Source organism: Gnatocerus cornutus, chromosome 8 (genome assembly GCF_029298725.1).
Source record: "Gnatocerus cornutus isolate USDA-ARS CGAHR chromosome 8, icGnaCorn1.1, whole genome shotgun sequence".
Lineage (NCBI taxonomy): Eukaryota > Metazoa > Arthropoda > Insecta > Coleoptera > Tenebrionidae > Gnatocerus > Gnatocerus cornutus.
This window is the reverse complement of record NC_142240.1, coordinates 1185736-1207263: the sequence shown is the minus strand read 5'-3', so window position 1 is coordinate 1207263 and position 21528 is coordinate 1185736. Positions and strand designations below refer to the sequence as shown.

The 21528-nt window shown below is 43.1% G+C and overlaps 1 protein-coding gene across 1 annotated transcript; it reads left to right on the top strand.

The window, feature by feature from the left end:
• Nucleotides 1-1521: 1521 nt before the first annotated feature.
• Nucleotides 1522-6455, top strand: LOC148169332 (uncharacterized). The gene is made up of 13 exons (XM_088044147.1): nt 1522-2359; nt 2415-3162; nt 3209-3332; nt 3380-3596; nt 3639-3714; nt 3753-3950; nt 4006-4523; nt 4575-4816; nt 4875-5412; nt 5549-5567; nt 5611-5696; nt 5769-5910; nt 5960-6455. The coding sequence occupies exons 1-13, from the start codon at nt 1522-1524 to the stop codon at nt 6453-6455; spliced, it is 4242 nt and encodes a 1413-aa protein (XP_087900273.1).
• The last annotated feature ends 15073 nt before the right edge of the window (nt 6456-21528 follow it).

The following is a 21528-nucleotide window of genomic DNA, read 5'->3' as shown; positions in this document are numbered from 1 at the left end:
AAATGTAGGAGAATAAATTATACAGTGCGGTGGTTATATGACTAATTCGGGGTACTCACAACACACAGGGACTAAACCACCGCATTAGCTGACTCTTATATCTTGTTATTTATGACCGGTCTCGTCAAAATTGACCACCGGTTTATCGCCGTCTCAGGGTTGTTTAAAAATTTGGAGAAACAATTGGATGCAGCAGCCTTTTTTTGAGCGGCACACTATTGAAGCTCCTGAAAAGAGAACCGTCTTGTCCGAGCGCTCGAAGCGAACGGACGTGCGATCGAGAGCTCTCTCTCAGTGTTTTAACTAGTGACCAAAGTGTGAAGTGCCACGTGTCTTTAACAACGTGAAGTGTGTTTCAAGTGTTGTTTTCACAACAAGTGAAATAAAAACAAAGTGTTCAGTACAGCGCAGGCTGGTTAAGTCTGCACTGACCACAGAAAACATGGCCAGTTCGAGCCAAAACTGGCTAAAACCCAAGAAAATGGTGAAGAAAGTGAAAAGTAAAGTGAAGTACGTGCCGGTACCGATAAACGCAAATAAATTCCAACCAATCTCTTCCGATGAGGAGAAAGAAGAAGACGTAATGGGGACTGAGGAGACATCCTCCAGACCGAAAACCACCGCGAACGAAAGAAGAACGCCGCCGATTATAATCCACGGCCGGAACCTGACTCATCACCGTATCAAGGAATTGTTTGCCGAGTGCAACAATGGCTACCAAGTGCGGTACACACGGGAAAAAACCATTGTGTACCCGAACACCACCGAGATACACGGGATCATGAAGAGTAAACTAACGGCAGGTGAAGTGGAGTTCCACACCTTCACTCCCAAAAGCCTTAAAACCGCATCATTCGTCATCAAGGGTCTTTGTTCAGCTCTTAGCCTAACACCATTTTTCGGAGGATGCCACCCCCACCCTTAGTTTAACTTAGTGGTAGTTTTTAGTTTTGTAAGAGAGTCCGTCTTAAAACTTGCAACCATCAACATCGAAGTCCGCAATAGTTGAGATTCTTTACTTGTTCATTTTTGTTGTTTGTACATTGATCAGTAAAATCGTGAAAAAATCGTCGAGTGTTTTTTTTTATCTTTTACTTGAATTACAAAGTATCAAACAACTGGTCCTTCGAGTCAATCTCGAAGAGGATAAGCCACAGTTCATTTACAAACCGATACATTTTGGTCCTTCGAGCCGGATGAAAATCAGCATCAAGTAAAAGCTCAACTCGCCGGACTCGACTATCAGTCCCAAGCCCAGGTCGAAACGCCTGAAGTCAGCTTGGACACCGCAAGACGCCTGAAAGCCATCTCCAGAAGTAGAGATCCAGGTACACATAGAACTCAAGACGACTCCAAAGAATCGAAGAATCCCTGAAGAAAACACGTCGAAAGCCGTCTCCAAAAGCAGAGAACCGGACGTAAAGGGGAAAATCAGTAAGTGCATCACTCCTTTTATTCATATTTCAAATAATCAGTGTGATCATATAAGTGTATAACTCATTCATACAAGTAGTCAGAAAAATGACTGAGTCTTTAACAGAGCTAAAATCCAAACGCGGAACGGTAAAGCGTAAATTAACATTGTTGGAGGGATTTATCGCAGAGTTACAAACATCGGGTGCCGCGATATCCAAGACATTGATTCAAAATAGGATCGATGAATTGGAAAAAATTAACGATTCGTTCATAAACGTTCAAATTCAAATAGAGGACTTAGAGAAAGAGGCCAAACAAACTTCAAGTGCCGATCAGGCTAATGCTTTTGATATAAGGTATCGCAGCGCATTAACAACGTTAACGTCGATTTTCGACAAATTTTCAATTCCGTCCGCGTCAAATGCAACACGAGATCGCGAAACAATCGACAACGTAATCCCAATCAGTCGCGTAAAATTACCCGAACTAGAATTACCATTCTTTGAAGGGTCCTATTCGGAATGGACTCCTTTCTTCGACACCTTCTCTGCATTAGTTCATACCAACGAAAATCTAACAGAAATTCATAAGTTTCATTATCTAAAATCGCGATTACGAGGCGAAGCAGGCAAGCTAATCGAGTCATTATCGGTAACGGCTGAAAACTACAAATCAGCGCTACAAACATTACAAGACAGATATGAAAACAAGCGGATGATCATTCAAGATCACATTTTCAAGGAATTAAATCAACCTAACGTGGCAAAATCGTCACATACGCTACTAAGAAAACTTGTAGACGGAATTTGCATTCAATTGGGAGCATTGAAGGTGCAAAAATTATCAGATGCAACATTGAAAGAGTTTATTTTAATTTGTATAATCGCGGAAAAGTTAAGACTACGCCTTCAAACGCGAATGGCAGTCAAAACTAACGTCCGAAGTACCTACGTGGAATGAATTCATTACATTTCTCAAAAAACGATGTGAAACACTAGAGTCTCTCGACCACATGTCGGGAAAACCATATACAAGTTCAGAACAACAAAAAAAATGCTTTTCAAAAACAGCGGTTCATGCGTCACACAAAAATCGAAACAATTATAAGTCACCACCATCAATTACGTGTCTAAAATGTCAGCAAGCACATTACCTGTACAATTGTTCAGAATTTCTAAATTTGTCTGTGCAAGAACGAAGTGAATTCGTTAAAGCCAAAAATCTGTGTGACAATTGCTTTAGAAATAATCACACCACCGCGCACTGCAAATCAAATTTCAAATGCAGAATCTGTCAACAATTGCATCATACGTTACTTCATTCTGCAGAACCAAATAACCAATCAGTAGTCTTAAAAACAATGCAAGTCTACTTTTCAAATGTCGTTTTACCGACAGCGCGAGTTCTTATTCTTGACTCGTCAGGAAAACAATTTTCTGTACGAGCATTGCTAGACAGTGGGTCACAATTAAATTTTATCTCTACACGTTTAGCCAACTTATTAAGCAACAGATTTGAAACTATCGACATATCAATCGCCGGAATTAATCAATGTTCTACCACCCCGAAACAGATGACAAACTTAAGGGTAAAATCGCAAAATAATGAATACGAAACTATTCTGTCATGTGTGGTAATTCCAAAAATCACGGAAATGCTGCCGCGCGTTGAAATTAAAGATTTTCTTTTGCAACCGAACATTCAGTTGGCGGATCCAACCTATAGTCATAACGGACCGGTAGATATGTTAATTGGAACACAAACGTTTTTTGAAATGTTTACAACCAGAAAGACGCATCGTAAAAGACAAAATCGCCATTCAAGATACAAAACTCGGTTGGGTCATAACTGGAAAAACTGAATCCAGCGGCCAAATCAACGTAAAATTCTGTAAGTCAATAGAGTCGACAGCATCGGTAGAAAAATTAGTAACACAGTTCTGAAAAATTATAAGGATGTTCAGCCGCCCTCAAAACCAATCTTGTCGTCAGATGACGAACTTTGTGAGAAAATATTCTCAGAAGGCCATAAACGGTTGTCCTCTGGTAAATACTCGGTACCATTACCATTTCAGAAAAAAGAAGAAGATCTGGGAATTCCGGTAAACACAGCAATAAAGCGATTTTCACAGTTAGAAGCAAAATTTCGTAAAGACCCCGGTTTTAAAAACTTATATTGCGGTGCTATAAATGAGTAATTTGTCGATAACGTTGCCGAAATAGTCCCATCAGAGGAGCTTAACAACCCTTGGACTTGTTACCTGCCACATTATGGGGTGACACTACAAAATTACGGATTGTTTTTGATGCTTCGGCGAAAAGTTCTACAAATAAAAGCTTAAATGACGCGCTTTTACCCGGGCCAAAAATACAAAATGATATTTATGACATCTTAATTCGGTTTCGCCAACATGCAATGGCATTCACGGCCGATATATCGAAAATGTATTTGCAAATCGCGGTACATCCGGATTTCCACGATTATTTGAGATTTGTTTGGAGAATGAGCGAAAATGAACCGCTAAGAACATATCGGTTAAAAACAGTAAAAAACTTTTGGGTTGACTTCAGCCCCATACTTGGCAATCAGAACTCTAAAACAATGCGCACACGATGAGAGACATCGGTTCCCAAACGCGGAATTTCATATCGTCAATAATATGTACGTGGATGACCTTTTGGCAGGCGCGGAATCTGTCGAAGCCGCTAAGCAACTAAAAGAGGAAGTCACTGAATATCTAAACCGAGGTGGTTTTGAGTTAAGAAAAGGGGCATCCAATAAGGAAGAACTTCTTCCAAATCAGTCATGCGATCGTTCCAAGATAAATCTTGATAAAAACGGAATGTCCAAAACTTTGGGAATATCTTGGAATTGCAAAACGGATAATTTGTGTTATACCTTTAATTTGAAGATCAAAGAACACCACATAACAAAATTAATTGTCGAAGCGGAACACTTGCGACAATTACATGCCGGTCCACAATTAACCCTTAACGCCATACGAATAACCTACTGGCCAATCGGCGGACGGAATATCATACGCAAATATTTACACAATTGCGTTAAATGTCGCCGTGTGAAACTAATTTTTTATAAGGAACTGATGGGTAATTTACCTTACGCTCGACTCAATTTTGTGAGAACCTTTTATAATGTAGGAGTGGATTATGCCGGTCCTGTGTTAATGAGAGAAGGTCGGAGAAAGAAGTCCATTAAGGCGTATATTTGTTTATTTATCTGCATGGCCACAAAGGCGATTCATTTAGAGCTAGTCACTGATTGTACTTCAGAAGGTTTTTTGGCAGCTTTTAAAAGATTTATTGCACGTCGTGGAAACCCTTCAAGTATCTATTCAGATAACGCAACCACTTTTAAGGGAGCAAATCGCGAATTGAAAACCGTACAGAAATTGTTGAATACTTCCGAAGAGTTTAAAAACTTTACGACATATCTAAAAGCCAACAATGTTACGCGCGCCTATGGGCGGAATCTGGGAGGCAGGAATCAAGTCGATGAAGTTCCATTTCAAACGAATTGTCGGGCAAGCCCTACTAACGTATGAAGAGTTATACACTTTTTTGACTCTCATTGAATCCTGTCTTAATTCCCGTCCAATTACACCACTTCCTAGTAATCCCGACGAACCCGCTGCCCTTACACCTGGACACTTCCTCATCGGAGATGCACTTACGAGTCCCGCGGAACCTGACGTCACCAGTGTCAAGATGAATCGACTTCGTCATTGGGAACGCATCCAACAGCTTCGGCAACACTTTTGGAAGCGATGGTCACGCGACTACCTGGGGGAGCTTCAACAACGGGTAAAATGGTTGACATCAGCTAACGTCGGAGACGTAGGCATTTTGAAGGACGACAACACGCCGCCGTTGTGCTGGAGTTTGGGACGCATCGAAAGTCTTCATCCAGGAACGGACAGAAAAGTGCGTGTGGTGACAGTGCGAGTTAAAAACGGAACCATGAAACGAGCCATCAAAAGTTTGTGTCCACTCGTACAATCAGACATTAATTAAGTACAAACCTTTGTTTTATCTTGGCGTGTGTTAATAGTTTTCTTTAATATATTTAATAATTAGTTGAAATCTTCAACGGGGGGAGCATGTTCCGCTCTTAGCCGAACACGATTTTCGGAGGTTGGCACCCCCACCCTTAGTTTAAGTTAGTGGTAGTTTTTAGTTTTGTAAGAGAGTCCATCTTAAGACTTGCAACCATCATCATCGAAGTCCGCAATAGTCGAGATTCTTTACTTGTTCATTTTTGTTGTTTGTACATTGATCAGTAAAATCGTGAAAAAATCGTCGAGTGTTTTTTTATCTTTTACTTGAATTACGAAGTATCAAACAACTGGTCCTTCGAGTCCATCTCGAAGAGGATAAGCCACAGTTCACTTAAAAACCGAAACAGAAACACTACACTCAAAATCAGCGATAATCCAATGACACAAGTGCCAAAACTGGGGACACTCAACAACACATTGTCACGAAAAACCACGATGCTTTAAATGCGGCGAATCTCACATCACCAGTGAATGTTCATTAAAAAAAGAAGATGCAAACACAGAGAACAAAATTAAATGTGCGAATTGTCAAGAGCGTCACCTCTCTAATGATACTAATTGCCCGGTATACGTCGAAAGAAAAAACTATATTGAACAAAGACGGCAAAAACCGCAGAAAAAGACCCAATACGTCGAAGCGCCAGTGCCCAAATCAAACCCGTGGCAGCTAAATTCCGCCCACTTCCCAGCTATTGGTCAACAGAGCTCAATTAACACCACGCCCAAGCCAACTGAAAAAATCCCAACCACCAATCAAATCAACAAGCCAGGCCCCAGTACCTCCACTCATAATGGCGGTAATGATTTTTTCGTACTAATGAGAGAAATGCGCTCTTTATGCGACGCAGTCAACATAAAACAATTAATTAATATAGTAAAAACTTTAAAAGAAAAGTTAAGCACCGCTAAAGATAAAAAAGACGTTTTCCTAACTCTTATCGAGGTATTCTGCAATGAACCGTAAACTAACAATAACGACGTGTAACGCTAACGGCGTTCACAACAAGATAGACGAACTTAAAGTATATCTAAAAAAACATTCAAATTAACAATAAAATCAAAAACACAAGAGAATTAGAGCAGGAGACACAGAAACTAATCAACGCCATTACCGTCGCCACAAATAAAAACACAAAAATGGTCGACATCAGCAAAAATCAGAAGATCCGAGAAGAAATCAAGGAGCTAATCAGAGAAGAAATCGACACCGAAGAAATTATCAGTGAAGCGGCAACGTCGAAGACAATTGATTACGCTCAATGGCAAAATCAAAATAGAGATCACGCAACAAAGAAAAAAAAATGGCACGATAAGCTGGCAAAACTCACAGTAAAGGACAATTCTCTGTGGAAGATTACAAAATCCATGAAAAAGAACTTTGCTGAAATTACCCCAATTTTACCAGGCAACGGCCATACCACGTTGTAAAATACCGGTTCTCGTCCCAGTCTGCTTCCAGTACTCGAAGAGAGCAGAAGTGTATCGATGATCGATGTTCTCTTTGTAAGAGCCGAGCCGCCTTTGTAAAAGTGCACCGTCGCTTTGTGTAACACTGCCGCTCCTTTGTGTCACCGCGCGCCGCTCTCCAGTCGCGCCGCGCTAAGTGTTCTCCCTCGCTCTGCTGAGCCTGGGCTTTAACAAACAATAGTGTGACGCTTTGTCACCGCTGTGTCAACCACGTGTGCGAACACAATACGATCGCACGTGTATTCCTGTGACACGTCACAGGAAATTCTACCTCATCAAAATACGCCGAAAATATACGACGAAAAAAGAATCCCAACAAAACCGCACCCTTGGGTCTTGGACCCTCGGACCACCAAATAGTTAAACACGCAGAAAAAAACCTCGCTAATTTATGTAGCATATCAACTATTCTAACCTCAAAACACATGGAAATGCCAACAACAGACATCGATATTCAATTAAGCGATTTGGAAGAAGACATCTTCAAATCTCCCCCAAAAAGGAAGCTTTCGTTTCAACCCAAGAAGACCCCTGAAAAACTTATAATCACCGCTAACAAATTCGAGCTGCTTAGAAACAATAAGCCAACAGACGAAACGGAGGACATCTCACCCCCCAAAAAAGCCACCACTAAACCGCCACCCCCAATAATACTTCACGGACAGCCAATACCAATACCACCAACGGATTTACAATCAAATACACTCGTAACAGAACAACGATCCAAACTTCAAATAAAGATGATTGGTCAAACTTAAGCTTCGCTCTCAAAACAGAAATTATTAATCACCACACCTACATGCCAAAAGAAGATAAAACTCACGCTTTCGTTTTGAAAGGATTAGATTACAACCCGGACCCTAAAGATCTATTAGCTGAACTCCAAGAACTGGACAATAAGAAAAAGACAATAAGACCAAAATTCATGGGTCATTACAAGACAAGATGTTACCCTGAAGCATCTAAACGCAAAACACTATGTAATCATGCATACAAAAGTTGTCTAGGAAAGACATGTTAATAAGAAACTTATTATTCAATGTCATAACTGCCAACAATGGGGACACTCAACAACAATGTGTGCCGCCAAGACGGTCTGCTTGAAGTGTAGCGGGCCCCACAACATCAAAAACTGCACAAACCCGGATACTAAGTGTGCCAACTGCAAGGGAGAACATCTTGCAAGTAGTATGACCTGTCCGGACTATACCCAAAAGAGTCGAAGCTCTACAAAATAAGCAGAATGCTAATAACAACGCCCCCTAACTTGTGCCGGCCCCTCAACCGCAATTCAACGCTTGGACCCAACGTCAGAATACCACCAATGCAACAACGTTAACAGCCAGTGCTAGTACAAGTGTACGTGCGAGTGCAACCACAAAAGTCAGTGCAGCAAGTGATGTGAGCGCCAGTGATGTAGTTGCGTCACTTCAAACAATTAATCAAGCATGCAACCATAAGAAACTACTGAGATGGAAACGCTACAACAAAACAAGAAAGGTTAGCAGCTTATTATCTTGATTTCTCATCTAATCTTGACACCTATAACTTTTAAATTCACACTTAACGTGGCGTATTGGAAAGCAAACGGGCTTAACAACAAACTAACGACCCTACGCAGCTTTATGTCTATTCACAAGATGTGATCAAAGACATCCAGGACGACATCGACAACGATGAAGTCCTAAACGCCATCCGCGAGATGGCGGATGAAGAGTTCCAGGATTCCCATGAAAAGCTCAAGATACCCATGAAGAGTCCCAGGATCTCCACAGACTCCCAGGACACCCATGAAGAGTTCCAGGAACCCCATGTAAAATCCCAGGAAACCCACGAAGAGTTCACTTCTTCTTCTACTTTCCACTTTCCTTTTTTTCAACCTTCCATTTTTTTTAATCTCTAGTTCTTTTTTCAAATACATTTTGTTAGTCATATTTTAAGAACCAATTTTATATAGAATAAGCCTTAGTATTGTTCACTAAAATACCAGGCCCGCCGAATAGGCCAAAAGCCTCACCAGCGGCCAAATAAACTGTAATATCTTAAGTACTCGATGTAAAAACTCTTAGTAACTTGAATAAAATGTATTTTGACTTGACGCTTTCGGCATTCCTGAAGTAATCTCTGACTTGTTCACATCGTGCTCCGCCGATGACGAGCAGAGACCTTCGCCCCCGGCCTCAAAAGCCACCCGCAAGTGCTCCCAAGAGTTCAAAAGTGAAAAGCGCAAGTTCAAGTGTCAGTGGTGCCAGTCGGCATCACCAGGTGAGTTAATCACACGCCCTTCTTCGCCCGCAAGGACCCTAACACCCATTTTCTCTGTGACTTCGTCGCAACACGCCCTCTCGCCTCCTCGTGCCAGAGGAAATTCTGTCTCATCTAATTCCAACCAAATTCCCCTAACGTGTACCACAAGTACACAATCAGAAACATCCCTGCAGAATGGGCTGCACAAAAGAAATCCTATTCCCTTCTAACGACCACTCTTCTGGTCAAAAACATTAAACAGCTTGTTGTCAACTAGAACAAGACTGCTCTTCTGGTCACTCAAAACCCCCCTTCCAAGCGTCTACCAAAAAAAACTTCAATTTGCCACATTAAATAAATCTATTTCAATTGTGGAAACCCACAAGAAAATCTCAGCTAAACCAACCACTGCCACTTCTAAACCCCATCTCTCAGTCGTAATTCGCGATGTTGACGACGACGTCGAATACGACGAAGCCCTCAATGCCCTCAAGTCACACAATCTGTTAGTCTGTCAGTCAGTCAGAGTCTGGCGGATCCGCTCAATGAAATCAGGAAATTTCACTAAACTGATGCCTGTCATCACTGACAGCAAGCGCCATCAGTGCGAGCCGTCCAAAGCCCCCGTCAAACCTGCCCCCCTTCAGTGCTCCAAGTGTTTCCAACTTGGGCACCCAGCCGCCGAATGCTCCAATAAAATTGCGTGCCCCAAATGCTCCGAAAATCACCCAGCTTTCAAATGTGAATCAAATCACGTTACCTGCCTTCTGTGCAACGGCACCCACCCGGCCCGGTCCCGCCAGTGCCCCAAAATCAAGGACGCAGGCGTCACGTCCGAAACCCCCGTTGCCCCAACTCTGATTCTGGAACCCCCTCTCGAATTTGCAGATCCCTCAGACAATCACCTTCATCACAAAACTTTTGTACGACCTTTTCCCTCACCAGCGAGCAAAGGTCAGCGAGCTCGTCGAGAGCGCTTCCAAATCCGTCCTTAAGACAAAAACCCGCATCAATCAAGCGGGTCAAGGAATCTACTTAACTTTTGAGTAGATTCGACAGCCCTACCACGGTGGCCGCCTCCGCCACTCCCGGCGGGGGCCTCCTGTCCCCTACTGTGAATATCGCCACGGTCAATATTGCAGGAATCAAGCGTAAATTGCATACCGTCCGTAACTTCATCGAAACCGACGCGATCAAAATTTTATCAATTACCGAAACGCGCTCAAGTCTCGCGATTAAAGTCAAAAAATTTTCTTGTTATCACAACACGCCCTCAAACATCTCTTACGGAACCGCGCTTCTAGTTTCTACTGACTTTCAGTCAACTCAACATAACTTGCCTCCCAACCTAACTTCGCTCGAACTTGCCGCAGCCGACGTAGTAATTAACAATAAAATCATCACTTTCTTTTCCCTCTATCAGCCCGTAGGCAAAAACTCCCAACGGAACTATTCGAATACGCGTCCAATCTCCCATATTCAGTCATTTTCGGCGACTTTAATTCCAGACACGAAGACTTCGGAGACACTGCAACTAACCCGAACGGCAGAATCCTATCCACTCTCATTAGCGAACTCCCAATTTACAGATTAGAAAACCGATTTCCCACTTTTGCCTCTCATATAGGCGCCTCAATTATTGACCATATCATTATCTCTGAATCTTTAATTCACGCGTTTCACAATGAAACAGCAATAGGCACCACAGTAACGTCAGATCACTTTCCCTTAATTGCAATTTTTTTTTATCAACGGCCATCAGCCACAACCACCACTTATTCAAATCTTCAATTACAAAAACGCTAATTGGAACCTTTTCCGCGAAGAATTAGACCAAGCCCTACCAGTCATTATCCCAGTAAATTCCCAGAAAGAAATAGACCGACAAATAGACTCATTAACTTAAGCATTCGATTACTGTAAACTTAAAGCCATTAAGCCCAAAACCATTCCAAAGGACAAAATCCCACTGCCAAACCGCATCCTCAGACTCATTAAAGAAAAACGCAAAATCTACCGCGATTACGTCCGCAGCCGCGACCCCTTTCTAAAAACGCTTATCAATAAAATCAACTCGAAAATCAGACGCGACATTAACAGCTACAAAGAGGAAACTTGGCTCAAAACTTGCGAGTCTTTGGATTATCGGAACGGGAAAGAGTATTGGTCAAAATTCAAGGCAATTTCTGGCCAACGTTCTCGAGCGAACCATAATCTAATTGACGGAGCAAACGTCTACCACTCTTCCCAAGACAAAGCAAATTGCTTCGCGAACCTTCTCGAAGAAATTCACCAAGTTCCAAATGACCCCAACTTTGACAACCACTTTTTTAACTTAATATCAAATAATGCGCAGACCATACGCCGATATTCTACTAGTCGAACCACTTCCTTATCCCCTAAACGATGAGCACTTAACAGACCCGGTCACTGTTTTCGAAGTAAAAACTTTAATTTTAAATTTGAAAAACACTAAAGCTCCAGGACCCGATCAAATCAAACCGATAGTTTTAAAGAACCTTTCAGAATCCGGATTCTTAGCTTTAACTAACATCTTCAATAACTGTTTAAATAACTTGTATTTTCCAACCGCGTGGAAAGCCGCGAATACTATCATGATTCCTAAACCCGGTAAAAACGTCAACGACCCTAAGTCATACAGACCTAATCTCACTTCTTAACATCACTGGCAAAACTTTTGAACGAATCTTAACAAACCGATTAAAATTTGTATTAGACGCAAAATTTGCTTCCGCCAGAGCAATTCGGCTTCAGATCACACCGCAGTACGCAAAATCCGCTAGTAGAACTTCAAACCGACATCACTCGACACGCCAACCTTGGAGAATGTACCATCGGTGTCTTCCTGGACATCGAACGGGCATTTGACAAAGTCTGGCACGACGGCCTTATCCAAAAATTTCTTAACCTTAGAGCCAATCTTAAATTTACGCGGCTCATCGCTTCCTTCCTAACAAACCGATCCTGCAGGATCAAACTTAACAACTCTTTCTCAAACTCTTTCAACCTCAAGGCCGAAGTCCCACAAGGCTCCGTCCTGTCACCGTTGTTATACATTGCATACTGCAGAGATTTTCCCGCTTCAGACCACTTCCGGACCAAGACGAGGATGTTCGCGGACGACACGGCAATCTGGTCCAGTCATCAGAACGCCGTCAAAGCCGCGGAAACTCTTCAGAAAGAACTTCATCGCATTGAAAAGTGGACAAACGCCTGAAGAGTGAAGCCAAATCCTTCCAAATGCCAAACCATCTACTTCTCATTTCCCCTTGCACACAAGCATCTCCTCAACTTTCAACGCTACATACGGCTAACTATAAACAATCAATCTATCTCTAAAACTAATCCTGTCAATTATCTAGGAATCACCTTCGCTCAAACATGCACACTACACCAGGACCTGGCAACAACAATGAAAAAAGCACGGAATAGATCAAATCTTTTGTATCTCATTCGCGGCCGACTTCGAGGTTGCAGCCCAGAAACCCTACACTACACTTACAACACTTTTATTCGCCCTATCTACGAGTACAAATCTTTACTCTACGCCTCTCTTACTAACCGCTTGCTTTTTAAATATTTCTTCTTTCGAAAGACATACGCTTAGACATCTCTATCGCCTTGATCTCAGATTTCCATCAAAATCTCTCTGCATGAACACACTAATTCTACTCCCGTCAATCAACGCTTTATAATTATCAAAGATCAAAGATCAAAGACGTCCAGGACGACATCGACAACGATGAAGTCCTAAATGCCATCCGCGATCTCGACTTGCAATGCTCGAATGTCTGTCGCATCCGTTCCAGGCAGACGGGCAACTTCTGCAACCTTCTGCAACAGGCGGACGCCGTTGTCAAAAGTAGAGGTCACCCATCCAACGCCAGACATCATCCCCAGAGAGCAGTGCCCGTGAGCTAAACAGTGCAGTGCAACGAAAAAAGACGTTTTTCTTGTGCCCATTCCCCTGATGGACACGCAAATTTAATTAACGATGGATTCCAATTTTAGATGAAATTATTAATAACAAGCGGAACCAAATTTTCATTTCACCAAAAATCGTCCTAAAATTGAAGTCAGTAATGATGATTTTGAAAACCACAAAACTTGCCATCAACATAAAAGTAAAATCAACCAGCAAGATGACTTTCGGAAGATTTCAAAGTAATGATTATTGGCCATCAATAGAAATTGATGTTAGTAATTATATTAGTAACTGCCAAATTTACATTCTCCTGTTTTAACTGAAATCAATTGACAAACTAAAGTATTAAATGCTGTTTTCAATTTTCTAATTGATTCCTTTTGCAAACCGTTTATAAAGTTAGTAGAAAAGGAAATAAACAGAAAAACAAATTTTAAGGTCCTTCTGAATTGATCGTGGCGACTTTGTTTTCAAAATTGAATAGTCTACATAATTCAATAGTTATCCAGATTTATTGAATGCTTTTGATAAAATCGTTTAGTTAACAAGAATTTCAAGACAAAACTACTTCTTCTTTATTTGTAGACAAAATCTTTTCGAAAAAATCATTGAGATTAAATTTTGTAGCAAAGGAAATCAAATTACTTTTATAATTCAAATTTCACTGATCAAAACAATTTATTATTAAAATTTTCTCACTTATCCAAAACCTGCATCCAACTTATTGTCATTTAAACTTCAATCCAACTACCTTTAATGAGCACATTACGACAAAATCTGCATGGAAATTGCTCCAGAAAATGCATCTGTTACATTCTTCATTCCTGGGTAAAACATGTCCTACATCAAACCAGAAGAATCAGAAGCAAAAAGAAAACTAACCGTAATCGTATTAAACGGAATCGTCACCAACAAGAACGAAGTTATGAAGCCAACAAGAACGAAGTGTCCATGTGTTTGACACTTGCAAGATTTGAACATTTAGCATTCAGCATAGTATGAAGTGCTTCAAAATTTGAAATTTCTTCAAGCTTATAACGGAGAAAAAAGATGAAGAACTATCGTGAATGGACCGTTTTACTCGTAGAAGTTTCTACTTACTCGTAGAAGCTGCCCGAACGAAGATCCCAAGGACCAACCAATAATCATTTGAAGGCTTCCTTCAGCCCTAAGGTCGCCTCTTCGGCAGAGAGGAGTTACATTCCCGTACCACCCGCGACAGTGCAACCTCGGCACTTTGTTGCATTATATAGAGTCGTGAGAGCAGTAGAAAGATAAAGTTTGTTAGACGTAGTAAGAGTAGTTCATCGTTAGTTGTAATACCATAAATAAAACTTTAAAAAAAGTTTTTTCTAACATCGAAAACTTAACTATGGTGACATTATTCACTCGGTTATCTCCGAGACCGTAAGAAAACAACCAGAACCCTCGTAACTGCGCAGAAAAAAACTACACAACTAGCTTAAGCATGGGTCCACAGTTGTTAGAGTTCTGTCAGGAAAACTGAGAAAAATAAAACGGTTGAAATGTAAAGTTGTAATGGCCTAGCTTATCCAATGTAGGATAATAAATTATACGGGTATGTACCCCAAAACGCTAGTTTATATTTACGTATAAGTGTAACATGTGTGGAATTATAGATACTTCTAGTTCAGAACCAAAAATTCGAAATTAATGGATCTATTGTTTGCGAAAATGGTGGGGGTCATGCACTATCAACTAAATTTTGTGCCTCTATAGATATTCTACAAATTAGTTCTAAAAAATACGTTAACACGGAAAGAAAAGTTTTTGAAAAACGCAAACACTGGCAACTGATGAAATGCTAGCAGCTGAACGAAAAGAACGCGGATAAGCGATTGAATTAGGTGATATTACGCATTTTGTAATGAAAAACAAATAAATAATTATAAAAATCTCATGTCTGCTAAACAGACACGGCATATACTAAGCGTAAAAAAATGACTTACTCACCTAAAAACGCAGACGTAGATTAGTCACAAAACACCACAAAATGTATATATATATATCGGGCGGAATGAGAATGTGCGGGTAGCTTTCGCTACCCTTATATTCTAATCGGAAGGCCTGAGAGAGAGACCTTGCCGACAGCAGGCTGATGGGTCGAATGAAGATCACCGTTGCGCACTTCCAACGATCTGGAAAATAACGAAATTTGAATGCGGCATTACAAATGTTCGCCAAAGATACAACCGTGTTATCTGGCAGATGTTTCAGGACCTGGTGCTTTTCTGGGTCGAAGTCCCCGAATTAGGAGTCGGATTTCTTCAGGAGAAGTGGGTGGAATGGGAATTTCGGGATCTTCATCGATGATTTCCCGGACGTGGCTTTCCACGTGGTCGAGATGGTCGTCGTCGGCGTTTTCCAGGTTGGTTCGGCATTGCAGTTCCAAGCTGTCTGCAAACGCCGCCGCCTTTTCCTCGTCGGTGAAGACGATTCCATTTCTTCCGTGGATGGGAGGGAGCGGTTTCTTGCTGCTGCGAAGTGCCCTAGTCATCCTCCAGATCGAGTTGTCTTCCGTGGTGAGAGACTCGAGTTTCTCCTCCCATTGTTCATTTCTGAACTCCTGGAGGTCGATCGTGATTTCTCGTTGGAGACGGTTCGCAATCGTTCGGTCCACGGCGAGGCCGCTTCTCCTTGCGATTCTTCTGGCACGGTTTTTCTCCCTGATCATGTCCACGATTCTTTGGGGAATCGTGCGCCGTTTGGTTGGCGGCCGGGAGGAAGTCGTGGTGGATTGGGCGATGGCGGCTTGAATCCGTCTCTCGAATTCTTCGACTGCTACCTCGATTTGACGTTGATGTTCGATCTCGGGGAATTCTCTGAACTCATTCTCCGCGTGGGCGATGAAATCCATCCAGTTCACTGTTGACGTGGTGACGACTTCTGGTTCGGTAGTTGTGGTACGTCAGTTAAACCGGCGCACAAACTCCGATGTCGGGGTGTCGTTGCAGAAGAACGTCGAGAGTGAGGTCATTTTGGTTGTTGGTTCGGCTGCCCCAGTTGTTGTGCTTGGCGTTAAAGTCGCTTCGAGGAGTCGGGTGTTGTGCCCCGGTGGATTGTAGCTACAAGCCGGAGGGGTCCCCTGGTGGTCGAGATCGTGACGGTAGTCGCTTCCAGATGTTGGAGATCTGGGACGTTCGCAGCGTTGTGCTTGATGGCGCTGCCACCTCCACGTCCATTCGGCCTGTCGGATCGATGAAGTGTGAATCCAGGAATTTTTGGGTCCCGGGACGCCTCTTGAAGCCTCGTCTCGCACAGAAGTACGATGTCCACTTCAAGTCGGTCCATGAATTCCTCAAGCTCATTACGAGCTTGCCGGAGTCCGTTGGCGTTCCAGAACGTAATCTGTAGGGAAGAGGGAGTTAACGAGGAACTACCCATTTAGCAGAGGAGCTATACAAACGCTGCCAGTTTCCTGGCGAGATCCTTTGTGTCCTTGGCTTGAGTGATGGCCTCCAGGAGTTGGTTCTTCTGGAGGGCGAAGTTCACTTCTTGCCTCTTCGCCGGTGTTCCTCCTTTGACTATCTCGGCCCATGAGATGGTTCCGGGGGCGGCGGTTTCGGGAACTTGGAGCACCCCTTGTAGTTAGTTGGCCGTGTGCCACTACAATTCGCGTACTTAGCGGGGGCGGTTCTGGGTTTCTGGCATTCCCCAGAACGGTGTTCACCTGCACACTTCACGCAGCGCGGCTTGGCAGTGCAGTGTGTCTGCGAGTGGTGGAAGCGTTGGCAGCGGTGGCACTGACTGGTCGCTTCCTTCTTGTGGGGCTTCTCCACCTTGACGGAGATGGCCTCGAACATCCTGGTCACGCGGTGGATGTTCTCCGTCTGGTTGGCTGGGACCTCAACCAGGACCAGGGGGAGCTTCCTTCCCTGGCGATGCATCCTGCTGGCGCGCAGGGCTGGGATGCCGGTATTCAGCAGGTCCCGGAGGACCTCTTCGGAGGAGATCCCGACTGGGACTCCTCTGATGACCTCCCTTGATGACCTGCCCTTGCCGGTCGGGCTTCGGGGAGCGAGTAGGTGAAGTACTCCACCTTCTCTTGTTCCAGGAGTCGAGTGACACTCCTGAACTCCTCCGACGAAGCCGTCTGGATCCTCATGCCGCCGTCAGCGGTGGCGGCGGCCTTGTGGATCGCGATGCCGGCGGTCCTCGCTTTCCTCTGGATGGAGAGGAATTTCGTCGAGTCCAGCATTGTGATGGGCGGGACTCGAGATTTCTTTGGTGGCGCTTCGGTGTCGTCACCGTCGGGTTGGTCTTGCGACCTGGTGGAGGAGGATCTTCTTTCTTCCCCGATCTTGGGGCCCTCTTCGCCAACGCCTTTCATGGCGTCGTTAACGAGCTGGTTCGCAGTGATGGCGATGCTCGTCGAGGAGGTGGTGGTTCCCCGTGAGGTGGAGGGGACAATGGCGGTGTCGGGGGCGGCTGCAGGGGTCGGCCTGCTTACCGCAACGTCGCGGAACGAGGGGGCAGTTGTCGTCTTTTTTGACGACTTGGAGTCCTTGGTGGACTTCTTGGAGTCCTTTGAGGTCTTCGCGGTTTTTTCTTCTTCGCCTCCTTGGCGGTCTTATCTGCCGGCATGGGATGGCCGAGCGGTGCCAACTTTTGGCTGGTCGGGGCGCTGGGGCGCAAGTTCAGGACTTCCATCGGGGTGGGAGAGCCGATTCTCGGCGTTGCGAGGAGGCTGCCTTCCTGGCTCGACGAGGGACGGATCGCAGGGAGGGGTTTGGGTTTTACCCCCGGACGTTGTCTGAAAGGGGAAGAAATTAAAACCGGGATCCGGCGATTTCTTACCCCTGGTCCTCTTGGGGATGGATTGGCCGTCCTCTTCCTCGAGGTCGGCCAGGGCAGCAAACTTGTTGCTGGTGGCGAGCGGGGCGTCCCTTGTTGGGGACCTGGGAAACGACCTCTTCGAGGAGAATGACATCTCCGAAAAGGCCGGGCTGAAGGACCTCACGGTCCTGGGAGTGGCGATGGCAGCGGTGGAGGTGAGTTCGCTGATGGCCGCTGTGGTGACGGCCATTTGGAGCTCGAGTCCACCGAGCCGGGTCGAGTTCTCGGTGAACGCCTCAAACTGCTGCTGCAGCTGCTACTGCTGCTGTAGGGCCGCCGAGAGGGACTGTTGAAGTCCAGCGATGAGTTCCTCCATCCTGGTGGAATTCATGTTGTCGGGGGTTGATTCGCACTTCACTGAGTGTCCATCAGGGGAAAAAGGCGCAAAAACGTCTTTTGTCGTTGCACTGACTGCACTGCAACGCTCTCTGGGAAAGATGTGGGAGCGCAGCAGCGCCGCTTCCCGTCCGGCGTTGGATGGATGACCGCTACTTGTCACAGCAACGGTGTCCGCTGTCCACCAGTGAATGGGTGGGCACTGGATCGCAATTTTCGTCTGGTTGCAAGGAAGTCGCAGAAAATTCGCTGTCGGGAACGATGCACTGAAGACACGTCTTCTCACTTCGAACGGTCGACTCGGAATGACACCACAAAATGTAAAACCCATGTGGACGGTTAAAGCTAATTTAAAACATCAACACTTAACTCCGTGATGGCGCACGGTAAATTACTTCTAAGAGTTCAAAACAGAATAATAATAAAATTTAAAATGTAACCATTTTTATAGGCTCAGGTAGAAGTGGGGTGCGCTGGAGTGTTTACTGGTGAATAAGAGTGGGATAAACAACCAACCGCATTGCATGCAACCCTTTTTAAATTTCCACAACATAGGGTTGCGTATTTTATTACCTAGCTATTATTCGCCAACTAATTAAACACTTGAAATTGCAAACTGTGCGAAAACTTGTTTGGTCCTCGTATAAACGAAATCAATCCGTTGCTTACAATTGCCAGTAAAGTCATATTAGCAATTTCGTCTACATTTTTTTATCAGGCTTTGTGTCTTATCAGAACGTAAAGGGATATTGTTCAGGGTGAATTAGGAATAGGTCCTAAGAATCATACGGGGTTTGTCAACACTAATGATCCGCGATATTAAACCTATAATTTGAAAAATATAAAAATGAACTTCGGCGGATGAATATAATTAATAATTTTCCATAGATGAACAAAACAAATAGAACAATACAATATAAATATAAAATACAATACAATATAAAAAGTAAATTTGAGTAATTTGTGACAAAAAGTGCCAGTCCTGTTCTATTTTCGGCTAAAGTCATGATTAAATTGAAATACAAGCTGTCTGAAAAGTCGCACACCACCGATATTATGATGGAATGAAACAAAATTTGCTTACTTTTTGTTAGTTTCTAATAAACTTGATGGTTGAGCACTGGCCGCCAACTAAGTGGTTTTTAATGACCGAAATTTGGTCACTTAGTAGGATTCGAAAAGGGTTAAAAGCGTTCCAAGTAGAGCTGCTGGAATTTACTTGAAACGCTTTCAACCCCATTCGACTTCAGGTAATCTGGTCATACTTAGACGGCTCTTGTCTTAATGAGCATTGAAATTTCGACCATTATAAAACACTTAGCGGGCGGCTGGTTCTTAACCATAAATCTGGTTAGTAACTTAATGCAAAGTGTTTATAAATGTTTCTAGCATCAAAGGTGGCTCTGAAATTTTTGCCATTTATTATTGCCGCTTTGTTTTCATAGTGATTATAACTATGTTTAACTACACTTAAAATGTCACTCACGTAAACGACGTTTCCGTTACGACTTTGTGCCCAAGTCTTTGATTTGCAGGTTTCAGACTATAACTAGAACAGTTTTTGTTTCAAAATTAACTTTGTTCTACGACTGAGGTTAACTGCAAATGTCAGTGGAAAAATCGAAACCCACATTTGTAATGGCCGGCAAATTTCTTTGCCATTTCATAGCCACCTTTGATGCTTTTAAACACCTTTAGGTATTTATTATACAGGGTTCGGCAACAGGGAAGTTTCACCAAAAATAAAAATAGTATATTGTATAACAAGTGTTGAAAATGGAAGATTTCACACAAGTTTTGCAAAATTGAGCCACGAGCCGTAGGCGAGTGGCTTAAGCAAACGAGTGTGAAATCGAATTTTCAACACGTGTTGTACACGATATTTTTCCGACGATCACAAAAATCGCAAAGTTAATATTTATTTTTTTAATTAAAGTTTATATTTTACGCTCTTCCACTTGCAAATAACGGTGCAAAAACACGTCAAGTTATCTCTGGGCAAGTTATCTCTGGGCAAGTTAAAACTTAAAATATCATTCGGCAGAGCACCTAGCCGCGGACAAAATAATTATGCCGTTGCGCCGAAAGTTAGATACCGATAATGCCCGACCTGCGTCGACCTGTGTGCAATACAAAAACACACAGTTGGCGGCCAATCAGAGATCTCCAGTTTTTCATTGCACACGGGTATGCGCTTCGGTCGTCTTCGCACTGAAATTGTTTGCAATTTGAAATTTTCACTACCAGAAAACTGTATGAAATGTGGCATATTTTATAGTGGTCGTCGGAAAATTAGTTTCTATAACATATATACAAGTACCGTGTAAAATGTGGCGACCGTGGTCTTGCGAAAATACTGATACTGACGTGGATATCGAAACTATCAGTGACGAAGAAAACCTTAACGCAGCATTCGAAGAGGTAAACGAAAATGTGAACATCGTAAATGACAATGTAAATGTCGTTAACGAAGATATGGACGCCGTTGATCAGCCGCAACCCAAAAAAAGGCGTCATCTTCACCCGGATGCTCAAGAAATTGTAGCAAATATCCACGAGGAATTAATTAAAATAAAATGCCCTCATCCAGTGAAAACAAGATGCACACTAACAAGAGTTCCTTATTACAACGGTGCAGAAAATTTTGCAAAAGAATGACTTTGAGAGAAAACGGTGCGACAAAAAAAGTTTTGTCAGAATCAGTGAGAATTTAGTTGTCGAAATTAAACAGATGATATACAAGATGTATACCAAGAACATCGTGCCAACAACTACAACCCTCAAACAAAGATTAAAAGATAGCGGATACGACGTTGATTATAGTGATGAAACATTCAGAATATATTTAAGAAGTGTTGGGATTCAAAACATTAGATACGCGAATGGCAATTATGGAATCCTCACGCTTGAAAAAACTCTGGACTGAGTATATAAATCAAATCAGGAACTATCGCTCCGAAGACCGTGAAATAACTTTTTTGGATGAAACATGGTACGACACGCATGATGTTGTTCGCAAAGACCTCACGGATGGAACCGTAGACTGTTGCTTAAAAACTCCTCCATCACGAGATGGTGTTGTCATTTTACATGCTGGTGGTAGCAATGGATGGGTGCAAAATAGTTTACTGCTATCAGCACGAAATATAAAGAACTGCTCTGCTGACTATCACGAGGACTTGAA

Bases quoted from the DNA above. Each gene is read 5' to 3' on its own strand.
- LOC148169332 (XM_088044147.1), top strand. From the start codon at position 1,522: ATGACTGAGTCTTTAACAGAGCTAAAATCCAAACGCGGAACGGTAAAG. The intron at 3,163-3,208 runs GTTAATTGGAAC...ACAACCAGAAAG, and splicing joins CATAACGGACCGGTAGATAT to ACGCATCGTAAAAGACAAAA. The intron at 5,911-5,959 runs GTCACGAAAAAC...TCACATCACCAG, and splicing joins GGGACACTCAACAACACATT to TGAATGTTCATTAAAAAAAG.